The sequence below is a fragment of the Theropithecus gelada genome, chromosome 1 (genome assembly GCF_003255815.1).
Source record: "Theropithecus gelada isolate Dixy chromosome 1, Tgel_1.0, whole genome shotgun sequence".
In the NCBI taxonomy this organism is placed as follows: Eukaryota; Metazoa; Chordata; class Mammalia; order Primates; family Cercopithecidae; genus Theropithecus; species Theropithecus gelada.
The window spans coordinates 183,059,435-183,085,880 of NC_037668.1; the positions used below are offsets into that span (position 1 = coordinate 183,059,435).

The window sequence follows — 26,446 nt, forward strand, 5'->3', positions numbered from 1 at the left end:
AAAAAAAAAAAAAAAAAAAAAAAAAAAAAAAAAAAAGTATAAAGTATACCATGAATGTGAAAAAGTGAGCCAAAGAAATGCAGTTGAACAAATGAAGAGAGGCTGATAAATAACTTAACAATAACAATGAAAGCAGCAACAAAACATTCCAAAGAAAATGCCCTTTCATTTATGATTATAAACAACTCAATTTGCATTTTTAGTTACAAGCAAGAGAAACTGACTCTGGATATTTAAGCAGTTTATTAACATAAGTTTATTTAAAAGATACTGGGTTAAAGCAGGTGAATTTCAGGGTATGTAAACTACTTCTCAATAAAGCTGTTACAGAAAAAAAGGATACTGGGTAGCTAACAGAGGAGTGGGAGGACTGGTTTGAGGCTACATTTCCAGGAATAACACTGAAGGCCGTGGTGCAGAACTGGCTGATGAGGAACCTGCTGCTGCCGCCTCTGTCCTCCCCACACTGAGGGACACACCATTGGTCCTGCTGCCTAGGACTGACTTTACAGTGCCCCGTACTGCTGCCCAGCACCAAAGCTATCTCCTGGGTGAGAACCTTTCTGAAATAAAATCTCACATGCTTATGTTCTAGCTACAAAGGACCCCAGGGAACTGAGTTTTCTGGGTTTGTATCTTGGGGAAGCAGAATTCCTAAGGCCAGAGATTTCCTAAAAATAGCAAGAGTGATCAAAGATGCTGGGCAGCCTAAAAACATAAGAAATATCTATATCAACAGCTTACAATTGTCGGTGGATGTATGCACGTTCAGCCAAATTCTCCTAATCCAGGACTATTGATACCAGAGCTCTAGAATTCCACATCCAGTGTGTGGCTCATCAAATCTCTGATTTCTTCAAAAGAATACAATAAGATCGGTGGTGACTGTATATACAGTCAGCCCTCTGTATCTGCAAAGGATTCAACCAACCAGATGGAAACCTGCAGATAGAGTATGGAGTGCGTCAGGACTATACTACACAATTTTGTATAAGGGGCTTGAGCATCCACAGTTTTTGGTACCTGCAGGGGTCCTAGAACAAATCCTCCCACAGATACAGAGGGCTGACTGGGTTTCTCCTAGTGGTTAAGGGCATGATCTATGGAAGCAGATCTTCTGGATTCAAAACCCAGTTTTGCTCCTTATTAGCTGTGTAACCTTGGGCATATTTACGTAATCTGTTTCTTGAACTGTAAACTGGGGATAATAATGGTAACCTGCATTGCATGTTTTAAATGAGTCAATGTATGCAGAGCTTTTAAAACAGTGCTTGACTGAATCAGAGTGAGCTATTATCATGGGTAATGAATAAGTACTACAACCAAATGGGAACGTACTGAGCCTATGAACTATAGAATATGTGCAAAGCACATAGATGGAGGCTCAGAGATGAACGAGGTGTGACCCTTGCACTAGATGCATTGGAAAGAAAATGTGAAAGATAAACACATAAACTGTGATACAAGACAGATGGTGATAAGTGTACGATATTGGTACACACAAAATGTTATGTAACTATTAAGGATGGTGAGATTCTTTTCTGCAAGCACCTTGTGAGACATTTTGGAGTCTGTCAGGTTTTAACTATGTCTTAAATAAAGAGTGCAAATTTGATGGGCAGATATTGCAGAGAGGAAAGGAAAGACGGCACTCCAAACAGTAATAGAGCAGTTTGAAAAAAAGCCCAGAGGTAAGAAATGATATGAAAGGAGTCACAGGCGTTTGCACGGGATAAGGAAAGGCTAGTAGGATACAAGGCTAGAAAAGGCAGCATGGACTAAATTGTGGAGTGCTTTAAGTGCTACTTTGGGGAGAGGCACCTGATGATGAATGTAATGAAATCTTAATTGTTTTGTGCCTGGGGAGCTTCAACCCATCCCAAATCATTCTATCCCAGGCAGTTCCATTTTTTTTTCTAGTCCATAGTTACCCTCCATTTCTAAGGTCTTTGGAAAGATTAACTTTTCAAGTTGGCAAGATGCAATGAATTACATTTATAAGACAAATTGGAATCTACTTTGAACTGACCTTTACTGGAGTTTAAAAATTCCCCATAACTATATTCTTCCCTGAGCTGCCTAAAGGTGATTGTTATTATCTCAACAGGCAAAAGCCAGTTAAAACTATTCAGTGATTCAAGTTTTTCAGCATTTATGAGGCAAAGATATGACCACTTTTCTCATTCACCTCTCTACAAGCACATTTTTTCCCTCTTACTCACCCTCTCTAAGATCAAAGAGAATGGTATGGAGAAATCATGTTTAAGTCGTGCAGTTCCTTATCTAAAATGAAGCTAGTTTCCCCTTTCCTTCGTGTTTGGTATGTTCCCAGCAGGAACAAATCCACAGAAAAAGATGGGTGAGTGGCTCTCTTGAACAGCGCCTGTTCACTTATGTTCCCTTGGGCCTTAAATCCCTGGTCCAGGCTAGGTCTGGCCAGAGTCCCTGGTCAGTCCAAAGCTCTAGCATCTCTCATCCAGCAGTAATTCCTTCATGTGGCGAGCCTTCCAAACCTGCAACCAATGAGTTGATCTATGAAACATGTTCACCAGCCAAACACATTTATGGCTTAAGACTTTGAAAACATGAAATGAATCTAAGTTACAGAGTACTCCAAAAGAAATAGGATTTGCAATTCTTAGTGATAGGGAACATACTCTTTTTAAAAACTCAGTGCGACTGTGCATAAAAGTCCATGCTCTGTAAATTTGGGTCTATGACTCAAAACCAAATAGGGGTCAGTCACCATGGCTTACACCTGTAATCCCAGCACTTTGGGAGGCTGAGATGGACAGATCACTTAAGGCTGAGAGTTCGAGACCAGCCTGGCCAACATGGTGAAACCCAGTCTCTACTAAAAATACAAAAATTAGCCAGGTGTTGTGTGTGTGCCTGTAATCCCAGCTACTTGGGAGACTGAGTCATTAGAATTGCTTGAACCCAGAAGGCGGAGGTTGCAGTGAGCCGAGATTGCACCACTGCCTTCTACCCTGGACAACAGAGTGAGACTCTTTCTCAAAAAAACAAAACAACAAAAAAACCCAGCAAAATGGGAAACTCACTTGTTCTACCAAATACCTGATTGCTTTACTAGTACATACAACATAAACTATTAGCGTTGGTTTGTTTGTTTGAGATGGAGTCTTGTTCTGTCTCCCAGGCTGGAGTGCAGTAGCACAATCTCGGCTCACTGCAACATCTGCATCCTGAGTTCAAGCGATTCTCCTGCCTCAACCACCAGAGTAGCTGGGATTACGGGAGCCGGCCACCATGCCCAGCTAATTTATGTATTTTTAATAGAGATGGGGTTTGAACATGTTGACCAGACTGATCTCAAACTCTTGACCTCAAGTGATCCACCTGCCTTGTCCTCCCAAAGTTCTGGGATTACAGACGTGAGCCACGGTGCCTGGCCAAAAACTTTTAAAAAAATAACTGACCAGGCTTGGTGTCTCATGCCTGTAATCCCAGCTACTTGGGAGTCTGAGGCATGAGAATTGCTTGAACCCAGAAGGCAGAGGTTGCAGTGAGCTGAGATTGCACCACTGCCTTCTAGCCTGGACAGTGGAATGAGACTCTTTCTTAAACAAAAGAACAAAACAAACGACAAAAACACCAAAATGGGAAACTCACTTGTTCTACCAAATACCTGATTGCTTCATTACAACATAAACTCTTAGGTTTTTTGGTTTTGTTTTTTGGGACAGAGTCTTTCTCTGTCGCCCAGGCTGGAGTGCAGTGGTGCAATCTTGGCTCACTGCAACATCTGCCTCTCAGGTTCAAGCGATTCTCCTGCCTCAGTTTCCCAAGTAGCTAGGATTATAGGCGCGCACCACCATGCCTGGCTAATTTTTGTATTTTTTTATTAAAAAAAAAAAAAAAAAAAAAAAAAAAGCCTGTCTGGGCATGGTGGCTCAGACCTGTAATCCCAGCACTTTGGGAGGACAAGATGGGCAGATCACCTGAGGTTAGGAGTTTGAGGCCAGTCTGGCCAACATGGTCAAACCCGTCTCTACTAAAAATACAAAAGTTAGCTGGGCATGGTTGCCAGTGCCTGTAGTCTCAGCTACTCGGGAGGCTGAGGCAGGACAATCACTTGAACCCCGCAGGTGGATGTTGCAGTGAGCCAAGATCGGGCCACTGCACTCCAGCCTGGGCGACAGACTGAGACTTTGTCTCAAAAAGAAAAAAAGCTTGGGTATTTATTGGCCCACATAACTGAGGAGTCCATAGGTTGTTCCAAGCTTCAGGCATAGTTGGATCAGAAGTATGGCTTTTCTTCTTTCTGCCATTATTTATGCCATCTGCTGTCTTTGTACTCAGGCTGGCTTCCATCATGGTTACAAGAGGACTCTCAGCAATAGGACTACTTGTTGGAAAATAATCTTATGATTTCATTGTAGGTTTAATAAATTGTTTTACTTTCCTTCAAAATCTAGTACAAACTGCATTACACAAAAGCAGGGTCTTGGGCCGGGCGCGGTGGCTCAAGCCTGTAATCCCAGCACTTTGGGAGGCCGAGACGGGCGGATCACGAGGTCAGGAGATCGAGACCATCCTGGCTAACATGGTGAAACCCCGTCTCTACTAAAAATACAAAAAAAAATTAGCCGGGCGAGGTGGCGGGCGCCTGTACTCCCAGCTACTCGGGAGGCTGAGGCAGGAGAATGGCGTGAACCTGGAAGGCGGGGCTTGCAGTGAGCTGAGATCCGGCCACTGCACTCCAGCCTGGGCAACAGAGCCAGACTCCGTCTCAAAAAAAAAAAAAAAAAAAAAAAGCAGGGTCTTTGACAATGGTTCTTCAAAGTATCAAAGTGCTGACTCATCAGCTTTCTGGTAATGGGCAAGGGGTAAGGGTTAAGGTATCATGGGTGCTGTGGATGTCCTCATTGTCCAATCCTATATGGTCTCTTCAAGCTGGATAGCTCTGCTTGTCATATGTCAGGGCAGTGCCCAGACCTTAGCTTAATTGGGAGCTCTGGCACACAGGGCTAAGCCTTCTTTTGTTGCCAGAGTTCCTCCTCCATTGTTAGTTATCTTTAAGGGATTTGGAAAATAAAGCAAAGGATACAACAAAATATTGAGACTGATTTCTGTGGGCATTGGGCAAGCCCAAAACACATTGTGAAAAGAAAAACATTTTAGTGTATCATTTTCTATTCATTATATTTTAATATGCAGGATTGTTCCATTTTTAGTTCAATTGTTAGGTAGATGAGTTAATTTGTGTAATTGCTGAAACAATACTGAAGACATTTTCTCTAAGGTATAGCCTGTATTTCTTTGGTGTATGGGTGCATATGCATGTGCAGACTGTATGTATGGTGGGGAGGTAGGTTGTTAGGGAAGTGAGAATTTGATTCCGCTTCTGAGCTAAGTGGCAGGTAACATAAACTGAGCACAATTATGTGCCAACCACAGTTTTAAGCTCTTTATATACATTATCTCGCTTAATTCTCCTAACTACCAGATAATGTATGTTCCATTATTATTCCCATTCACAGATAGAGAAACCAAAGTTCGAAAAGGCAAACAAGTTTTTCGAGGTTGCATAGCTAGAAAGCAGTTCAGCTGGGATCTGCGTCCATACAGTCTGTCTCCAAAGCCTGAGGACTAAACCATTAGCCTGGACTGGCTTCCATAGCTCTTTCCCCCAAAGTGTACTGCCTGATATGTTCCTTAGTAATATGACAAAAGATGTCTCACAGCTCCAGAAGTGCCCTCTGAAAAGCCTTTTCTTTGGAAATTCCATAGACTTATGGTTCAGCATCAAAAACAGAAGAACTTGTCCAAGCCTTTCCTTTTCAGGGAAACATTTCCTTTTTCCTGGTATAATGACCCTCTTCTCTTTTCATATAGTTCAACAGGTTTCAAAACTTACACAAGGAGCTACTATTTGATTCTTTAAAATATATTTTTCTCATTATGAAGGAAATACATGCCAATTGAAAACTTCTTAAAGAAAGAAAATATAGAAATACATAAAGAACTACATAAAAATCTCCTAAAACTCCAGAGATAACTGTTAACATTTTTGTGCATTTTCATTTAGGACATACAGCTTCATACTGTGTTTTTTCCTATGTGGTTATGTGGTGAATATTTTCCCATAATTCTTGAGGGCAACAACTGTGTGTATCTTGAGCAATGTTATATTTCCAGGGCCTAGCACAGTACCTGGCATATAACAATTAGCACCTGATTAGTAATATCTAATTATTTTATTTTTTATTTATTTATTTTTATTTTTTATTTTTTGAAACGGAGTCTAGCTCTGTCGCCCAGACTGGAGTGCAGTGGTGCAATCTCGGCTCACTGCAAGCTCTGCCCCCTGGGTTCATGACATTCTCCTGCCTCAGCCTCCTGGGTGGCTGGGACTACAGGTGCCGCCACCATGCCTGGCTAATTTTTTGTATTTTTTTTAGTAGAGACAGGGTTTCGCCATTCACAGGATGGTCTCGATCTCCTGACCTTGTGATCCACCCTTCTTGGCCTCCCAAAGTGCTGGGATTACAGGAATGAGCCACCACGCCGGGCTAATTATTTTATTTAATAAATATTTGTTAAATGAATGAGTGACATATGTTCCTCTAAAACATTTTAAAAGGCCACATAACTATGAATCTATGAAATAACATGTAGCTGTCAAATCACATTAAGATAGTGCATAACTCATTTTTAGAGGTTTCTCCAGCCTGAAAGGCAAAGTAGTAACACAGAAAGAGCTCTGGGGCAGGAGTCAGGCAGGCAGGCAGCCTGTAGCTTAGAACAGCCATTATAGGCGTAACAATACAGGCTCCATTTTACTTCCTAACACTGCAGTATCTTTATTACTACTATCAAGGAGTTGACTGAACTGTTTGCTAAGATTCCCTTTGATGTTTACACTATGTCTTTATTTTATTTTATTTTATTTGAGACAGGGTCTCACTCTGTCACCCAGGCTGAAGTGCAGTGGTGCAGTCATGACTCACTGCTGCCTTGACCTCCAGGGCTTAACTATCCTCCCACTTCAGCCTCCCGAGCAGCTGGGACTACAGGCGCTCACCGCCACACCTGGCTAATTTTTTTTGTATTTGTAGAGACAGAGTTTCACCATGTTGCCCAGGCTGGTCTTGAACTCTTGAGCTCAAGCGATCCGCCCACCTATGCCTCCCAAAGTGCTGGAACTATGGGCGTGAGCCACCGCACCCAGCCCAAGTGTGTCCTTTTTCAGTCTTTGAAAGAGTGTTCCTGTTTTTTAAAAGATGCAGAAGTAGTATGTAAATATATTTTATTTTAAAACTTTTAAGTAATACAGAATTACATAGGGTAAAATATGAAATTGAAATTCCTCTTTTACAACCACCCGCTTCCCAATACCACTCTCCTCAAAGACTACAACTGGTGCAGTTTGGTGTCTATATGTTCTTCCACCCTTTTTCTATGCTTGAATATATGTCCAAATACAAATGTGTAATTGAAAAGAAACACAAACGGAATCATATGATATGTATTATTCTGAGAATTGCTTCTCTCCCTCCCCTTCTCTACAATATGCCTTTGGGGCCTTTTCCGAGTCAGGGCCCCTAGATTGACTTCATTTTGACAATATGAATATATCATTGGTTATTTAACGATTCCACTAGTGCTAGACATGGGTTGTTTCCAGTTTTACACCACTATAAACAATGCTACAATAAATATCCTTGTATTGCATAGCATAGTGATTAAGAGCAGGGGTGTTGGGATCAGACTCCCTGCATTCGAATCCTGGCTCCACCTCTCCACAGCTGTTACTTAACCTGTCCCTGCCTCAGCTTCCTCGTCAATAAAATGGGGATCGCCAGGATGTTTTTAGAGATAAATTAGTCAACGTATGTAAAGTTCTTGAACGGCACATAGCCCATAGTAAGTGCTAAATGCTATTATCATTATTATGAAAACTATTATAAATAAAATTTTCGTGTGCATGTGCAGCATTTCTGGGGAAATTATATCTAGAGTTGGAATTGCTGGGTTGAAGTTATGCATACTTAAAATTTTGAAAGTTTTGTGTTTTTTTTTTTTTTTTTTTTTTTTACCAAAATGCCTTCCAATAAGATTTTAACTGTTTCTATTTCTATCAACAGTGGTTGAGAGTGTCTGTTGTCTTCCGCCCTTGATACCCCAGTTATCATATATTTTAAATGTCTGCTCCCTTATTAGATATTTATACACTTTTCAAATTGTAAGCTAATTAGCTGATGTTATTCTTCGTGTCTTTTCCTATCAAAATTGAAACCTAAGACTTCTGATGGTTAAAACAAGTTTGGGCCATTGGCTTTCCACCAGGGTAACTTTAGTCGGAAGTTTTACGTTGTGTCTTGTCCATACCCATTACTGCCTCTCCTTAGTGGAGTTCATGTGCCCTTAAACGTGTATGGTGATTCTTTTCTGTGTGGTATATGTAAAATGAAATTAAAATCATTGTTTACCTCCCAAAGAGCTGAAAACAAAAGCAGAACACAAAACAAGTACCAGGGGGTTAGTACACACTATGAAATGTTGAAGATTTAGCAGAACATCACATCTGAGGTGAAAGAAATGTTATATGTTACGGAAATGTGTCTGAGCTTGCCCTTTAGCAAAATGCTGTGCTGTTGTCTTCTGAGTCAGGACTTAAGCTACGCCTGGTTGAAGGAATGCTTCAGGCTCCACCCAGCCCTTTGGGATTGGGGGCCCTTCAATAGCCCGAAAGCTCTCTAGTGCTCTCCTCTGGTCAAAATAAGGAGGTACAGGCTTCAAAGAACTGTGTTTCTTACTGCCATTCAGAATATTTGTTTACAAACTGTTTTGTTTGTTTGTTTTTAGGGTTTTTTCCTTGTGATTTACAAAGTTAATGCCAAAGAGTTGAGGAGGAAAAAAATGCGTGTTCTAAGAGGGAAAAATTATTTGTGAATAAATCGCCGAATGAAGTGTTCATTAATACTTATTTTTTCAACTGAGGAAAGCAAAAGGAAAAAGAAATACAACTGCCTTTCACAGCATCCCAGTGTGCCCCTCCAAAATAATATAAGCCAAATCTCCACCACACAAAACTTCCAAAATACCTAAATCCCCAGGATACTCATTTAGTGTTTTCTGACTGATGCGAGCCTTTAAATTCTTACATAGGGAAATATGAAAATAATGTGTTAGTATTAAAGACTTCCTAAAACTGTGTTACTACTAACTTATCTGTGTTCTTTATATCTGAACTGTATCCTGGAAATGACTTTGTGATGGAAAAAACTTCCCTTATTTTGCAGCTGTCAAAGTCCAAGATTTTCCTTTTGACCTCCTTCAGATCTTTACTCAAATGTCATCTTACGGGTGAGATCTTCCCTCTGTGCTCTGTACAAAAATTATATCCCGGGACTACTCTCCAAAATTTCCTCATCCCTGCTCTGCCTTATCCATCTCCATATTTTTATCATTCTCCATAGCACCTATCATATAATGTACCATAAATTTTACTTCTAAAAACTGAGATATAATTCACATACCATATGGTTCACCCATTTAAGCATACAATTCAATGGTTTCCGTTCTCAGAGTTGGGAAGTCATCATCACAATCAATTATAGTACATTCTCATCACCCCAGAAAGAAATCCTGGGCCCATTAGCAGTCAGCTCCCATTTCTTTTCAAACTCTGCCCCTCTTCCCTGGCACCCCCCACCCCCAGCCCTAGGCAACCACTAATGTACTTTCTGTCTCTCTTGATTTGCCTATTCTGGACATTTTATATAAATGGAATCATATGTTATATGGGTTTTTGTGACCTCATCTTCTGTCATTTAGCATGCTTTCAAGGTTCATCCATGTTGTAGTATGTATCAGCAGTACTTTATTCCTTTTTAAATAGCCAAATAGTATTCTATTGTATGGCTATACCACATTTTATTTATCTGTTTATCAGTTGATTGACATTTAAGTTCTTTCTACTTTTTGGCTATTATAAATAATTCTGCTATGGACATGAATGTACAAGTTTTGGGGTAGATATGTGTTTTTATTTTCTTGATAATTTTACTTAAAAAAAATCATGTTTATTATCTGTCTTCAGCACCAGCACCAAATACCATACCAGCACAGAATAGGTGCTCAATACATATCTGTAAAATAAATGAGCTGTTCTCTCTACTCTGCAGAATCTCAAGCCTGTTGCCAGTGAGATCCTTCAGTTCCTTTTAATTTTGGTCCCAACATTTTACCTACAGCCAGTTTAAAAGTCCTTACTAGAATAAAGGGGAGGTGAGTCCTCCAGGTCACTGCTGTCTCTTCAATACACCCCCCACCCATTCCAGAGCTGCTTACATTACACTCCAGCTCCTGTTTTGCCTCTGCTCTTATATCAAGTAGATCTGCTTTGCTCTCAACTCCAAATCCCTACTCCAGATAATAATGAAATGTCATGGAAACTCTGAGTCTGGGTGGATCTCTGAAATGTCAGTGACTCTGATCTATTTTGTTTTATTGAGAGCCAGCTATTATTACTTATTAGTGCTTAACTTTTTCTTTCTGAAAGAAAAAAGATCTCAAAGAGTTATACGCTCAGAGACTGCAGGGTTGCAGACTACTTTCTGCTTCACAGTGAACCAGGAAGTATATAAGTTTTGATAAGAAATTTTTTTTGGTAGAAAATAGTGACTTCTAATTTTAAAATAAGCATGTATAACTTGGATCATTCGTATGTGGAAACAGCTTGTGGATTTAACCCAGAGCTCTCCCAGACAGCCCAACCCATAGATAATAACAGCATACAAATATTCACATTGATTCATAGAATTTAGCGCACATCTGTTGAGAACCTGTGATGTGACAGCCCTGTGCTAAGTAAACTCTCCAGTGGACATAAAGATGAACAGAACCTGATCCTGGCATCAAGGAGGTCACAACCTGAGGGTGAGAGAAGGACAGATACATATTTCAGCCCAAATATTGGGGGAAAAATTGTACCCCTATAGTTGTACAGTTCTTTAAACTTTCACTAGTTAGATGTCAAGCATTGTGTTAAGTACTGGGGATGAAAACAAATATGAATGTCATTGTCACGAAGTGTTTCCAGTGCATAATATGGGGCAGAAAGTACTCTGAGAACATGAAAGAGGGAAGGGTTGATTTTGACTAGGGCCACGTATCAGAACCTGACCTAGAAACATTTTGGTAGGTGGAGAGGAGTAGGAAGGGCATTCCAGGTGAAGAAAACAGCATGAACAAGCCAGGACAATGGCTACTGGTCAGATCCTTGGGAACAAGAGACAAAGAAAGATGCCCAGGACCTTAAAATTCTCAAATCAGTTCTGTCATAGCCACATATTCCATTCAAGGTCTTTGTGAGAGCAAGACAAGACCAGGAGTTTTTGGCCACAAAACCTAATGTGGAAACTAGCCCTTGTATGCAGAAACCAAAGACCCTCCTGTTGCTCTGAAGCAGGCCTGATCCCTAGTGCCCGACAAGCCCAGCAGCACCCTCCTCTTTCTACCCAGGCCCCCACTTGAACATCAGGCTCGTGTACCACACTGCTTCAAAGGCACAGAAGAGCCAACTCAAGGAAAAGCCTTCAAGAAAAGAGGGGAAATGAGTTTTTCCCCAAGATTATAGAGCAAAGCTGGCATCATTCAGCACATAAGGCCTTGCTAGTTAAGTCACTAATCAAATATGAGAATTGCTTTTAACTGCTATGAGAAAGCATAGACTGATTTGACATTGATGGGGTGCTTATCATGTGTCAGGCATTGTCCTGTATGTTAAGTATATATCATCTCATTACCATAACACTGTTATTATGTAAGTCCTATTTTATAGACAAGGAAATCAAGGCCTTAGAGAGGAGAAACTTCCAATTATATCATAGTCAAGCCATTGAATTCAGGCAAGTTGGCCAGAGTTCATGCTTTTGATCATTTATTTTACAATATAACTTCAATAAAATTAGATTTTGTAGACAGAGAGAGCACTGGAGGGAAAGGAAGTTCAGTCATGAGTCCAATGAGACCCATTATGCAGACATTCAAACTTTTCAAGTTCTTTGCATATCTCCATTCTTAAGTCACTTGAGTCCCAATCTAAGTAATAGGTTGACTAACACTGTGCAGTCTAGTGCAGTTGCCTAATTTTCCATCAATACCCACAGCTAAGATGGACTGTCTTCCGGAAAATGGTCTCAAGTACTGGAACTAATCCTGCTCCTAAGCCAATAGCTCAGCTAAGTCAACATCAAATCCACTTTGGAGAGTTCTATGCTATCTTATATCCCAGGTGTGATAACTGAATGTAGTGGATGCTGTGGGATGCTGCCCCCATCTCCATTTTAGGATCACAACATTCACTCTCCCAACTGCTGGGAGTGTTGGCTGATGAAGACTCACACGTGAGTCCCTCTCTGGGCATTCATTTCAGCTAAAGGGAGCTGCCACAATCAAGGTTATGTCTCCTTTCTACAGGCAGTCCATATCCAATGACTGGCAGATGTAAAGATACAAAGCCCACTCCCTTGCCTTAATGTAGGACAGTTTTGAAGGGCCATCCCAGTTCAGAGCTTCCAGTAGGAATTGCTGAAGACTCTGTTACAAATGATTTACAGTTCAATAACTCTGGCCTTTCCTGCTTCCCTCATTCCCTTACAGGTGTCATTCTCAAAAGCATTCCCCTGTATTCTCTTTCTGAAAATCATTGCTTCAGAGTTTGCTTCCCAGGAAACCCAGTTTAAGAGTTAGTGGAAGATAGACTATAAGATGATATTTTGGTGCTGGCCCACCTGCCAGGCAGCTGTCAATAAGGACACTGTCTTTGATAGTTTAAATACTGATAGCTCCTAGTGTGCTATGCAGGTACAATTGCCAAAATCTTTTAGTCAGCAAAAGGGAAGGGAATGCACTGCTGGCGTACTGTTTTCAGGAGTCTGAGAGGTTTTGTGGAAGTAGTGATTATAAAGACGGTGTAATCAAACGGCTCTTTCTGGGTAATATTGACTTTTTGGCAAAAGAGAAAGGAAGGCTGAGGCAATTAATCATGAATTTAAGGTGAACTGTGGAAGCTAGAGGACCTCTACTGCAACACACAAAAATGACTTTCATTTCTTGCTGAGGGGGAGGAAAAAAAAGAGTTCCAGGTTTTTATGAGGGTAATAGAGTTGTAGAGAAGGTTGAGTTCTTAGCCTGAGCAGGAATGCCACACCAAAATCAGGTTCTGATTGGGAAGGAGTAAGATGCTGAGCTGTTACAGGAAGATCTTGGTTGATGCACTTGAAAATATTGAATCCCCGGATTCCCCTGTACCCTCTGGGCTCATGTCTCCTCATAAAAGGGTAGAGTCTCCTGTGCTTGAAGATGATGCATAGGCTTCTGCTTCTGAAGATGATAGCCACCACTTTGAGGATCTACTCCTGGCCACTAATCCAATAAATAGGGTTAAGACACAACATAACTGGCTGGGGAACTGCTAAAGTGGCTAAGGGAGAAAAATAACTATACCCTGAAGGAGCTAGTCAATATATTCTGGCAGGAGCTGGGATAATTTATATGGGAATGAATGCTGAGGGTGCTGGAGCAGGGGTGGGACATAAAATTGAATAAGGGAAAGTTTATCAGTGAGGCTAGAATTCAACTTCTTAACATAATATATGTGACTCTTTGTAATATGGCTTATGCATATCTCTACAGCCTGAGTTTTTGTCCCAAATTGTCCTCTCTACTCCTGTTATATTCAGCTACCTAGACCAAGTTATTTTACCCCTGGATAAAGCCACTAACTACTCTCTCTGCTTAGAATATTTACCTTACTCCATCCCCGCATTCTGTCCCTGCTTTAGGTGCCTACAGTTTCCTTCTCTTTCATAACTCAGTCAACCTGGGAATTTTATCTGCTAACAGAAGTAGAAATTACACTCTTTTTGGGAAACAGTTTGGCAATAATGAGAACATTAAAATGTTTCTACGTCTTGACTCAGTAATCCCACTTTCCCCTAGAGGAATATCTGAAATATAAGCAAAAGCTTATGCACTAAGATATTCAAAATGGCATATTTGATACTATAGAAATTAATGTAGCCCAAATGCTTGAAAATACAAGGTTATACAAATTATATTTATACCAAGAAATTACGTGGCACTCTTGAAAATTATGTGTTTAAGTAATTTTTAATGATATGAAAATGCTTATCTAAATAGAAAAACAAACTATAAAATTTAATATGATCTAAACTTTGTAATAATGTTATAGAAAAAAAATACTGAAAGAAAATATACCAAAATCTAGTAGTAGCTATTGCTGAGCATTGGAATTACAGCTCATTTAAGTTTTCTTCTTTCTTATCCTTTCCTGTATTGTCCAAATTGGCTCAGGGTAGAGGCATTGCTTTCATAATTAGTAAAAAGTAGGTCGTCAGCAAAGCCTGAGTCCTGTCTCTTGCTCTCCTCTGCAGACAGCATGAGCTTCACCACTCGCTCCACCTCCACCAACTACCAGTCCCTGGGTTCTGTCTAGGCGCCCAGCTATGGCCCCCTGCCAGTCAGCAGCACAGACAGCATCTATGCAGACGTCTGGGGCTCTGGTTCCCAAATCTCCATGTCCCGCTCCACCAGCTTCCAGGGTGGCATGGGGTCGGGGTCCTGGCCGCAGGGATGGCTGGGGGTCTGGCAGGAATGGGAGGCATCCAGAACAAAAAGGAGCCCATGCAAAGCCTGAACCACCGCCTGGCCTTCTACCTGGACAGAGTGAGGAGCCTGGAGACCAAGAACCAGAAGCTGGAGAGCAAAGTCCGGGAGCACCTGGAGAAGAAGGGACCCAGGTCAGAGACTGGAGCCATTACTTCGAGACCATTAAGGACCTGAGGGCTCAGATCTTCGCAAATACTGTGGACAATGCCCGCATTGTTCTGCAGATCGACAATGCTCATCTTGCTGCTGATGATTTTAGAGTCAAGTATGAGACAGAGCTGGCCATGCACCAGTCTGTGGAGAGTGACATCCAGGGGCTCTGGAAGGCCATTGATGACACCAGTGTCATTCAGCTGCAGCTGGAGACAGAGATCGAGGCTCTCAAGGAGGAGCTGCTTTTCATGAAGAAGAACCATGAAGAGGAAGTAAAAGGCCTACAAACCCAGACTGTCAGCTCTGGGTTGATCTTGGAGGTAGATGCCCCCAAATCTCAGGACCTTGCCAAGATCATGGCAGACATCTGGGCCCAATATGATAAGCTGACTTGGAAGAACTGAGAGGAGCTGGACAAGTAGTGGTCTCAGTAGATTAAGGAGAGCACCACAGTGGTTACCACGCAATCCACCCAGGTTGGAGTTGCTGAGATGACGATCACAGAGCTGAGACGTACAGTCCAGTCCTTGGAGATCAACCTGGACTCCATGAGAAATCTGAAGGCCAGCTTAGAGAACAGCCTGAGGGAGGCAGAGGCCCACTATGCCCTGCAGATGGAGCAGCTCAATGGGATCCTGCTGCACCTGGAGTCAGAGCTAGCACAGACCCGGGCAGAGGGACAGTGCCAGGCCCAGGAGTACAAGGCCCTGCTGAACATCAAAGTCAAGCTGGAGGCTGAGATCACCACCTGCCACGGCCTGCTGGAAGATGGCGAGGACTTCAATCTTGGTGATACCCTGGACAGCAGCAGCTCCATGCAAACCATTCAAAAGACCACCACCCGCTGGATAGTGGATGGCAAAGTGGTGTCTGGAGACCAACGACACCAAAGTTCTGAGACATTAAGCCAACAGAAGCAGGATACTCTTTGGGGAGCAGGAGGCTAATAGAAAGTTCAGAGGTTTAAAAAAAAAGCTATAAAAGTTATTTTAGCTCTCTTGCTTCTGCTCCAGCCATGTAAGATGTGCCTGCTTCCTCTTTTCCTTCTGCCATGATTGAAAGTTTTCTGAGGCTTCCCCAGAAGCCAAGCAGATGCCAGCATTATGCTTCCTGTACTGCCTATAAAACTGATGGTTCTAGGAAAGATGTTATAGACAAATGAGAATGATGCCACCCCTCAAAATGTTATAAGGACATTTGGTTAGGGACTATCTGGACAAGTAGAATGGATGGATACTGGCTGGATGGAGGAAGGACATTCTGGAATTTAGGGCTAAGAGTTGAAGGCACTGAAAAAAGAGACTTGGTACTTGAACCCTCATCCTGCCTGACATCTTATCCTGCAAACTTCAAGAAGTTGACTACACCATGAGAGTCAAGCCAAATTTGGGAAGTGAGAAAGAGACAAGGCTTTTCTGTCAAGAAGAGGGACAGGGGCTGTGCATGCTTCACTTTTCAGGAACACGTGGAAGAGTGGGAAAAACTCTTCCACCCCTTTCTTCTCATATAGCACAGAGTAGTTTGATGGTGACAAAAGAGAGGAATCAGCCTGGGCACAGTGGCTCACTCCTGCAATCCCAGCACTTTGGGAGGCCGAGGTGGGTGGATCACTTGAGTTCAGGAGTTGGAGACCAGCTTGGGCAACAGGGTGAAACCCTGTATCTACTAAAAATACAATAATTACCCAGACATGGTGGTGCATCCCTATGGTCCCAGTTACTCGGGAGGCTGAGGCACGAGAATCACTTGAACCGGGGAGGTGGAGATTGCAGTGAGCCAAGATCACACCACTGTACTCCAGCCTGGGTGACAGAGCAAGATTCTGTCTTGGAAAAAAAAAAGAGAGAGAGAGGGATCCCTTTCTACTATTGCGCTTTCATCACTCTAATTGTTGCTATTGTTATTCATTTCCCAAGAGTATATGGGAAATCTACTTCTCACTCAGTCCATCCTCTTGTACCTGCAGGGAGACTCTCCAATGTTGCTCACTGTTTTGAATTAGCACATTTCTTTGCAGTCCCCCGTATCCACTAGGATACATTCCAAGGCCCCAGTGGATGCCGGAAACCGTGCATAGTACCATACCCTATATATGCACCAATTACTTTTTTCTTCTTAACAATTTCACAAATAGAACATCTGTTCTTACAGTAGATCTTCACAACCTTAGTAGAGAATTTTTTTTTTCTTTTTTTTTCTTTTTTTTCTTTTTTGGAGACAGAATCTCATTCTGTCTCTCAGGCTGGAGTACAGTGGCGTGATATCAGCTCACTGCAACCTCTGTCTCCTGAGTTTGAGTGATTCTCCTGCCTAAGCCTCCCAAGTAGCTGGGACTACAGGTGCCTGCCACCACTCCTGGCTAATTTTTGTATTTTTAGTAGAGATGGCGTTTCACCATATTGGCCAGGCTGGTGTTGAACTCCTGACCTTGTGATCCACCTGCCTTGGCCTCCCAAAGTGTTGGGATTACAGGCGTGAGTCACCGTGCCCAACCCTTATTAAGTCTTTAAGTGGGAAGCTTTTCTTTTCACTTTTATTTTATTTTATTGAAACATTATAACTGATCATTGAAGAAGATAGTGTTATCATTCCATTCTGACAAAACCAATTAACTTATCCAAGCATGTGCATGCTGTACACAGAAGAGCCAAGGTTAAAAAGTCCCTATTTTTACTTATTTTTTTTTAGATTCAGCAGATACATGTGCAGGTTTCTTATATGAGTATATTGTGTAATGCTGAAGCTTGCACTTTTAATGATCCAGTCGCCCAACTAGTGAGCATAGTATCAAATACATAGTTTTTCAAGTCTTGCCCCCCTCCTTCCCTCCTCCTTTTTGGAGTCCCCAGTGACTGTTGTTCCCTTCTTTGTGTTCATGTGTACCCAATGTTTAGCTCCCACTTATAAGTGAGAACATGTGGTATTTGATTTTCTGTTTCTGTGTTAATTTGCTTAGGATATTGGCCTCCATCTCCATCCATGTGGTTGCAAAAATCTTGTGCCTTTTAATGGCTGTATAGTATTCCATGATGTATATGTACCACATTTTCCTAATCCAATGCACTACTGTTGGGCACCTGGGTTGATTCCATGTCTTTGCTATTATGAAGTGCTCCAATGAACATATAAGTGCATGTGTCTTTTTGGTAGACTTACTTATTTTCCTTTGGCTATATACCCAGGAATGGGATTACTGGGCTGAATGGTAATTCTATTTGTAGTTCTTCGAAAAATCTCCAAACTGCTTTCCACAGTGGCTGAACTAATTTACACTCCCACCAACAGTGTGTAAACCTTCTTCTTTGCTCCACAATCTCACCAGCATCTGTTAATTTCTGACTTTTTAGTAATAGCCATTCTGACTGGTGTGAGATGGTATCTCATTGTGAAATTCCCTATATTTTTATGATTCTCAGGCAGTATCATGGGTCTGTATACTGACCCATGCCCTGGGCATGACTTCCACATTGCAGAATTGACAAGTTGACCCAGAAATGCATTTCGGGCTGAGCAGACAATTATCAGAGGAGCTGGCTAGACCACAGCTATGGTCAGATGTGTCATAGGGACCATGGCCTTTCTGTAGGCTCATGGTCAGAGGTGGAGAGGAGATGTGAACCTTCTTGTGAAAAAAGTCAAAGTGAAAGCTGCCCCGTGGTGATAGGTGCTGGGCCTCACCCACCAGATCCTGTGCATCTCCTGGCCTGCTGGGCTCAGTCTCCACCCCGCTGCTTGGCACTCGCCTGGCAGAATCTGAGTGACGCCTTCTACACTTCCTGCCCTGCTCTGCCACTGGCTGTGTCTGAGTCAGAGGATCAGTACTCAGCAGCAGACTCTCCCAAAACCCATCATCTGGGCTGAACCCAGTTTCATGATTCCAAAGGCAAAGCCGGTGACCATCTGTCACCAGGGAAATTCTGGGGCTGTTGAATACCAGCTGTGCTTTGAAGGAAGCCTTTCTGCCATGGAGAGACCAAAACCCCCTGAACGGATTAACAAAGTTGAATTCCACATCCTGGTCATGACCTCCTGCACGGCAGGGCTATACAGCTGTTTCTATCTGACTGGGAGCTCTGGTCAGGGGCCAGTGACTCTCTGGATCTGGTGGTAACAGGAGGGAAGATCCAGTCGTGTACAGCGCAGATATGGGAATCTCCAGGTGGAGTTCCCCGTGGGCCCTGTGACCACAGCCCACAGAGGGACATACCGGTGTTTTGGTTCCTATAACAACCATGTGTGGTCTTTCCCCAGTGAACCGGTGAAGCTCCTGGTCACAGGGGACATTGAGAACACCCAGACCCCACCTCTTCTGGCTCTTGGGACACCTACCTTTTAACCACACAGACGGGACTCCAGAAAGACTGTGCCCTCTGAGACCACACTGCCCAGAATCTCCTTCAGATGGGCCTAGCTTTCCTTGTCCTGGTGACTCTGGTGTGACTCCTGGTTGAAGACTGGCTCAGCAGGAAGAGGACTAGAGGGCGAGCCAACAGAGCTTCCACTTGGGAATATAGGAGAAGGTTGAGAACACAAAGACCTCTTGAAGACTGACCAAGAAACGCAGTGGCCATGGGTGGAACTGAAAGCTGATCTTGAGCCTGGACGGTGGGAGCTCTGTGTTGGACCCAGGGAGAAGGGAGTCATTGCAGGAAAAAGGGACAATGGCATTCCATTTGTCAAAGCATCCTGGAGAAGAAAGGAGGTCGGAGAAACAAGCTAAATTTCTTTGGGAGGCAAAAAACAAGAAAAAAAAGTTGTTTTCAAAACTCAACTTAAGTATCCCTTCTTCGGAGAAGAAAGGTCCTTTTCTCCTATATATATTTTATATATATATTTTTTCATGTATATATACATAAATATAAATTATGTATAAATAAATATATATGTTTATTTATGTACATATACATAAATAAAAGCATGGTCCTTACCAAACACAATCATCTACTGACCCACCTGTATCTTTCATTAGGATTATGAGGGCAGGGATTTGGTCTTTTACCTCTGTGACTGTGGCATCTATGAATTGTGTGGCATGTAACAGATTTCTAAGAAATATTTGCTTTTTGGAGGAAAAGGGAGCTGTTGCTGTTTTTAAACTTTGGACCAGGACAGGGGGTCTTTATTTATTATTTATTTATTTTTTTTTTTGAGACGGAGTCTCGCTCTGTCGCCCAGGCTGGAGTGCAGTGGCGCGATCTCAGCTCACTGCAAGCTCCGCCTCCCGGGTTCACGCCATTCTCCTGCCTCAGCCTCCTGAGTAGCTGGGACTACAGGCGCCCGCCACCTCACCCGGCTAGTTTTTTGTATTTTTTTAGTGGAGACGGGGTTTCACCGTGTTAGCCAGGATGGTCTCGATCTCCCGACCTCGTGATCCGCCCGTCTCGGCCTCCCAAAGTGCTGGGATTACAGGCTTGAGCCACCGCGCCCGGCCGACAGGGGGTCTTTATTATTCAGAACCTAAGAATTAAAAAACCCATAATTTATCAAAACAAACTTTTTTGAAGAAACACTAGAGTAAAACTTTTGTGTGTGTGTGTGAGTGAAATATGCAGAGTTAGTATCGTTATAAACAAAGTCCAGGACTCAACGAAAGGAATAAAGTAAGAACAGAGTGGAAACATGAGGCATGTTGTAATTATTCCCTAAACTACAGTAACATGATATTAATATTTTCCTCAAAATAAACTCAGAATTTAACATAGTGTTCTTCCAGACGAGTGTGAAGGCAGGCAGGTGTTTTCCCAGTGCTGTTCTCCTTGGGAGCTGTCAGCTTCAGTGCACTATTTCACAGCTAGACTGTAAACAAACGTTAATTCCAATTGGCTCAATATACATTCAACAGTAAAATACCAGAAGTGAGTGGTCTCTGTTGTTCTCCAAAATGTGGGATCTTGAACAGACTTTTATCGTGAAAATGTTCATAGTTTGCACGTATCACTCCCAGCTGGAAGTTGTTGTCCAGTTTAACAGTTACATAATATAATCTTTTATGTGAGAATTTTGAATAGCACAACAGAGACAAGAAAACAGACTAACTTCTTGGTATTACCACATCTTGGCGACAAGTGAGAGTCCTGTTTAAAATGTAAAGGAAATCTTATTTGGTGAACCCTGTAATAGGTGGGGGCTGAGAGGGAAATCTAGGTTGCTGGATTTGTCACTAGGGTGTCCTCTACTAATAACCAGAGGGTTCCAGTTAGTGTCACCTCCCAGTATGAAAATAAATTTTCTTTCAGGCTTCGTTTGTGCAATTACACGTGTGTGGAGTGGCAGGTGGCGCCTTTTTTTAGGTCCTGATGACCTGGAGGGTGACTCGTAATCACCCTGAAACGTATGAGGACCCTAAGGAAACCTCCCCTGGGGGAGAGAAAGGGCTGGGGTTAGAGCCAGTGCGTTGGGGCTCGACTGGCACCTTCTGGTGTGAGCGGCACCTGGTGGGGGTTCCACACGGAGCCGCAGCCAACACTGCCGGGGCCCCCCACCCCTGTTCTGAGCCCAGGCACTCCACTCTGAGCAGCGCGCCCCCAGCACCCTGACCGCCTCCGCAGGACCCCGCGCTCTACCCCCAGGCCCCGCGCCCCCTAGCCCTGGGCCGCGCCCCACATCCCTCCCCGAGCCGCAACACCCCACCGGACCGGACTCCCTCGAGCCGCCGCTCGTTGCGGGCCTGAAGCGCAGCGCACCTACTGGCCAGAGTTGCCGAGGGCGGGAAAAGTGGCCAACGGCTGCGCAGGCCCTCGGGCTGCTGAGGAGATGGCGTCGGTGGCGTCGGCCTCCAGGGCCTCCGTGCCTGCGGACTCATTCCGCACCGTCAGCCCGGGCAGGCGAGGCGAGAAGGCTGCCTCCGCTGTCCCCGGGGACACGGCGGCCGCGACCATCCTGAAGGGCACCGCGATCCCAGTGCGGTCGGTGGTGGCCTCCCCTCGCCAGGTGAAGGGGAAAGCGGGCCGGGAGGCGGCCAGGCTGCGGCTCCAGCGCCTGCCCGCGGCTCAGGCCGAGGACCCGGGAGAGGCGGCCGAGGAGGAGGAAGAGGAGGAGCCCCTGCCGTCAGTGCCTGAGGATGAAGAGGAGGCGCAGCCCCTGCCCCCAGTCTGCCTGTCCCGTATGAGGGGGATGTGGCGGGACGAGAAGGTGTCGCTGTATTGCGACCAAGTGCTGCAGGACTGCAAGGTGAGCGGATCCAGGACAGGAAGACGACGGTCAGAAGCTCGCCGGGGCCTGGGGACAGGCATCTGGGGCTTCCCTCGGAGGTGGATGGGGGTCCACAGGGCACAGCGAAAACCTGCGTTTCAAAAGATTAAATGGAGTCAACCTGTGTAGAAAGTTCACCTTGTTAGAGGTGCCCGCGTCGTGCCCTAGAGGAGTTAAGGTTCGAGTTTCCGACAAAATTCGTCAGTTAACGGGAGAGCCCTGAGAGAATTTTCTGAGAGCTCCTAAAAAATGAAGCTATATTGGCCTTATCATTGCACAGGCATGAATCTTGGTACCTTTATTTAACAGTTTATGCCCAAACATGAGCAAGATCACTTAGCGTTGACTTTTACACTAGAATGCTAGAAATTAAGAGTACTTCCCACTCAGCAGTCCACGAGGCGGCATGATATATATATATATGTATGTGTGTGTGTATATATAGTGTGTATATATGTGTATATATATGTTTGTGTGTATATGTGTGTGTGTGTGTATATATATATTATTATTATTTTTTTTTTTGAGATGGAGTTTCATTCTTGTTGCCCAGGTTGGAGTGCAGTGGCACAATCTCGGCTCACTGCAACCTCTGCCTCCCAGGTGCAAGCGATCCTCCTGCCTCAGCCTCCCGAGTAGCTGGGACTACAGACACGCGCCACCATGCCCGGCTAATTTTGTAATTTTTTTTTTTTTTTTTTGAGACGGAGTCTTGCTCTGCCGCCCAGGCTGGAGTACAGTGGCCGGATCTCAGCTCACTGCAAGCTCCGCCTCCCGGGTTCACGCCATTCTCCTGCCTCAGCCTCCCGAGTAGCTGGGACTGCAGGCGCCCGCCACCTCGCCCGGCTAGTTTTTTTTTGTATTTTTAGTAGAGACGGGGTTTCACCGTGTTAGCCAGGATGGTCTCGATCTCCTGACCTCGTGATCCGCCCATCTCGGCCTCCCAAAGTGCTGGGATTACAGGCTTGAGCCACCGCGCCCGGCCAATTTTGTAATTTTTTTAAAGTACAGACGGGGTTTCTCCAGTTGGTCAGGCTGGACCCGAACTCCCGACCCCAGGTGATCCGCCCACCTCGGCCTCCCAAAGTGTTGGGATTACAGGCGTGAGCCACCGTGCCTGGTGGCATGATTTTTTTAATATAGAAAATACGTATCTGATAAAACGGAATAGAGCAAATATTTCATGTTTCTAACCTAGTTTTTTAAGTTGTAGCAGAAGAATTTGTGTACCTGCATATTCATTGCGGTGATATTTATAAAAAGTTGAAAATTAAGACATAAACAATAACTAGCTGTCTTATCTATGAATTATTCCAGTGAATAGATCTCTTTTAAGTTTAATTTTTTGTTGGTCATGTTTTCCAGTAGATGTGGTTTCAGTTAAAATCTGTAACTTTCCAGGTCGTTCATTATTTAAGGCTATATTGGTTCCATTTGAAAATAGAAATCAATTTAAAAAACAGGTAAAAATCTATAATTTCATATATTTATACATAGATACATTTTTTCTCTTATTAGGCAGAAGATGCTGATGAAGTTATGGGTAAATACCTATCAGAAAAATTAAAGTTGAAAGACAAATGGCTTGGAGTCTGGAAGACTAATCCCAACGTATTCTTTGTGAAATATGAAGAAGCTTCTATCCCTTTTGTTGGTATACTGGTTGAGGTAAATAAATTTTATTTGATCTTTGTTCTTTTTGAATCAGTTTTTTCAAAGACTAAAATATGACTTTATTATTTGGAGATTGATACACAAGAGTTGACACATTTTACTTCTGTTTTAAGTCTCTGAGAAAATTAATAGTGTAAAAAGAAGGTAAGGGGAATATTAGTGCCTATAAACCATTATTATTAAATGGAATCTAGTAGTATCAGACAATATTTATTAGCCTAGTTTTTGCTCAAATAATGTAAAAATAACAAAAGTGCATTTCTTATAAAATTAGTAATTTAGTCTTTAACAAACTTGGGACTTCTTTTTCTGTCTTTTTCCTTTAATCTTCATTTATCTGAATTATGAAGTTTACTTCAGATGAGGAAAGAAAACGAAATGGATCAGAAAACTATTGGCAAAATTTGAAATTTTTTTCCTTTGAAAAGTACCCTTTTTCGGGAGACTGAGGCAGGAGAATGGTGTGAACCCAGGAGGCGGAGCTTGCAGTGAGCCCAGATTGTGCAGCCTGGGCGACAGAGCAAGACTCCGTCTCAGAAAAAAAAAAAAGAAAAGAAAAGTACCCTTTTAGTATAATATCTTCCAAGCCTTTATCTGATAAGATTTTTCTTTTCTTTCTTTTTTTTTTTTTTTTGAGACGGAGTCTCGCTCTGTCACCCAGGCTGGAGCGCAGTGGCATGATCTCGGCTCACTGCAAGCTCCGCCTCCTGGGTTCACGCCATTCTCCTGCCTCAGCCTCCCGAGTAGCTGGGACTACAGGCGCCCGCCACCGCGCCCGGCTAGTTTTTTGTATTTTTAATAGAGACGGGGTTTCACTGTGTTAGCCAGGATGGTCTCGATCTCCTGACCTCGTGATCCGCCCGTCTCAGCCTCCCAAAGTGCTGGGATTACAGGCATGAGCCACTGCGCCCGGCCTTTTTTTTTTTTTCTTTTGAAACAGAGTCTCGCCCTGTCTCCCAGGCTGGAGTGCAGTGGTGTGATCTTGGCTCACTGCAACCTCCGCCTGCCGGGTTCAAGCGATTCTCCTGCCCCAGCCAACTGAGTAGCTGGGATTACAGGCACATGGCACCACACCCAGCTAATTTTTTGTATCTTTGGTAGAGACGGGGTTTCACCACGTTGGCCAGGCTGGTCTTGAACTTCTGACCTTGTGATCTTTAGTAGAGAAGGGGTTTCACCATGTTGGCCAGGCTGGTCTCGAACTCCTGACCTCGTGATCTGCCTGACTCAGCCTCCCAAAGTGCTGGGATTACAGGCATGAGGCACTGCGCCCAGCCCTAATAAGATTTTTCTTTGTTAGGCCTGTAGGGTAAACATTGTGGCATGTTTGATTCTGTTAAAGGTCAATTATCCTTACATAGAAATTAATATTTATAATCACAAATGGTACCCTTGCCCCAGATAGATAATTTAAATCTGTATTTTTGGATACAAGAAAAACTTATGTAACTCATTATGTTATACACTACTTGAAAGCAATTTTAAAATATATGTTCTATGGAAAAGTCAGTGTCAGTTTTACAGATAAAGAATGGCATCTGGGTGTGGTGGCTCATGCCTGTAGTCCCAGCACTTTGGGAGGCCAAGGCAGGTGAATCACTTGAGGTCAGGAGTTCGAGACCAGCCTGAGCACCATGGTGAAACCCCCCCCCCCCCCTCTACCAAAAAAAAAAGGCACACACCCATGGGCCCCCCTACCCAGGGGGGGGGGGGGGGGGGAAAACTTGGGCCGGGGGGGGAGAGGTTTTAGGGAGCCGGGGGAAAAAAGAGAGACCCCACCCAAAAAAAAAAAAAAAAAAAAAAAAGAATACCATATTTTCAGTCATAAAGATTACAAAGGAATGTAAAAGATTCTTGGAATTAGTTAATTTTTCAATAAGACTCTATTAGTTAATTTTTCATTAATACTCTGTTTCTTTTCCTTTTCCTTTTTTTTTTTTTTTAAGATAAAGTCTCACTCTGTTGCCCAGGCTGGAGTGCAGTGGTGCCATCTCAGCTTACTGCAACCTCTTCCTCTTGGTTCCAAGCAATCTTCCCACCTCAGCCTCCTGAGTAGCTATGACTGCAGGTGTGCACCACTGCACCTGGCGAATTTTTGTATTTTTAGTAAAAGCGAGATTTCACTATGTTGGCCAGGCTGGTCTTGAACTCCTGACCTCAAGTGATCCACCCACCTCAGTCTCCCAAAGTGCTGGGATTACAGGCATAGCCACCATGCCCAGCTAGTAGTACTCTGTTTTTTAGAGGTTTGCTCATCTTCAGACTTTGAGTAGTTTTACCTAGATCTTTCACAACTTCTCTGGATTTTTTTTCATCTGGATAAAAATGGTTTTCATCTGGCTTTGTGTTTTTTTGTTTGTTTGTTTGTTTGTTTGTTTTAGCAGTATAAGTTTGTGGGTTTTTTTTTCAATCAGGTTTTATGTGGAAGCTTAACATTAAAGCAGAACATTTCTGATTGAAATAGATGATGGTGTCTTAGCATCTCTCTCAATACCTCATGATAGCCCCTACACTCCATAAAACTTTTCAAGATCTCTAAAGTTCCATGGAAACTCAGTGGATTAGGTTACCTGTAAGTTCTATCAATTTCTAAGGTTTTACCTGCAATACATTTATTATTTAATTTGTCTCTGCCTTGCTTTAGAATCTGTGAGGGTCTAGTAATGTCCTCTAAATGTTAGGAAGACAAGATGAAACATGAGAACAGAGGTAAAAGAAGAGCAGTATATTGGCAGATTCTAATTCTTTTGTGGCAGAAAAACAA

General features: G+C 43.1%; 1 protein-coding gene and 2 pseudogenes across 1 annotated transcript in view; all 3 read left to right on the forward strand.

The window, feature by feature from the left end:
• The first annotated feature begins 14,422 nt into the window (after positions 1-14,422).
• On the forward strand, positions 14,423-15,723 carry LOC112605724 (annotated as a pseudogene).
• A 462-nt stretch (positions 15,724-16,185) lies between these two features.
• Positions 16,186-19,368, forward strand: LOC112632662 (annotated as a pseudogene).
• A 1,825-nt stretch (positions 19,369-21,193) lies between these two features.
• The window catches only part of SHCBP1L (SHC binding and spindle associated 1 like), a 46,935-nt gene continuing 41,682 nt past the window's right edge, over positions 21,194-26,446 (forward strand). The window contains exons 1-2 of the mRNA XM_025368317.1: positions 21,194-21,987; positions 23,527-23,676. Coding sequence (XP_025224102.1) covers positions 21,571-21,987; positions 23,527-23,676 — 567 coding nt within the window. The 5' untranslated portion in view covers positions 21,194-21,570. The remainder of the gene's footprint in view (positions 21,988-23,526; positions 23,677-26,446) is intronic.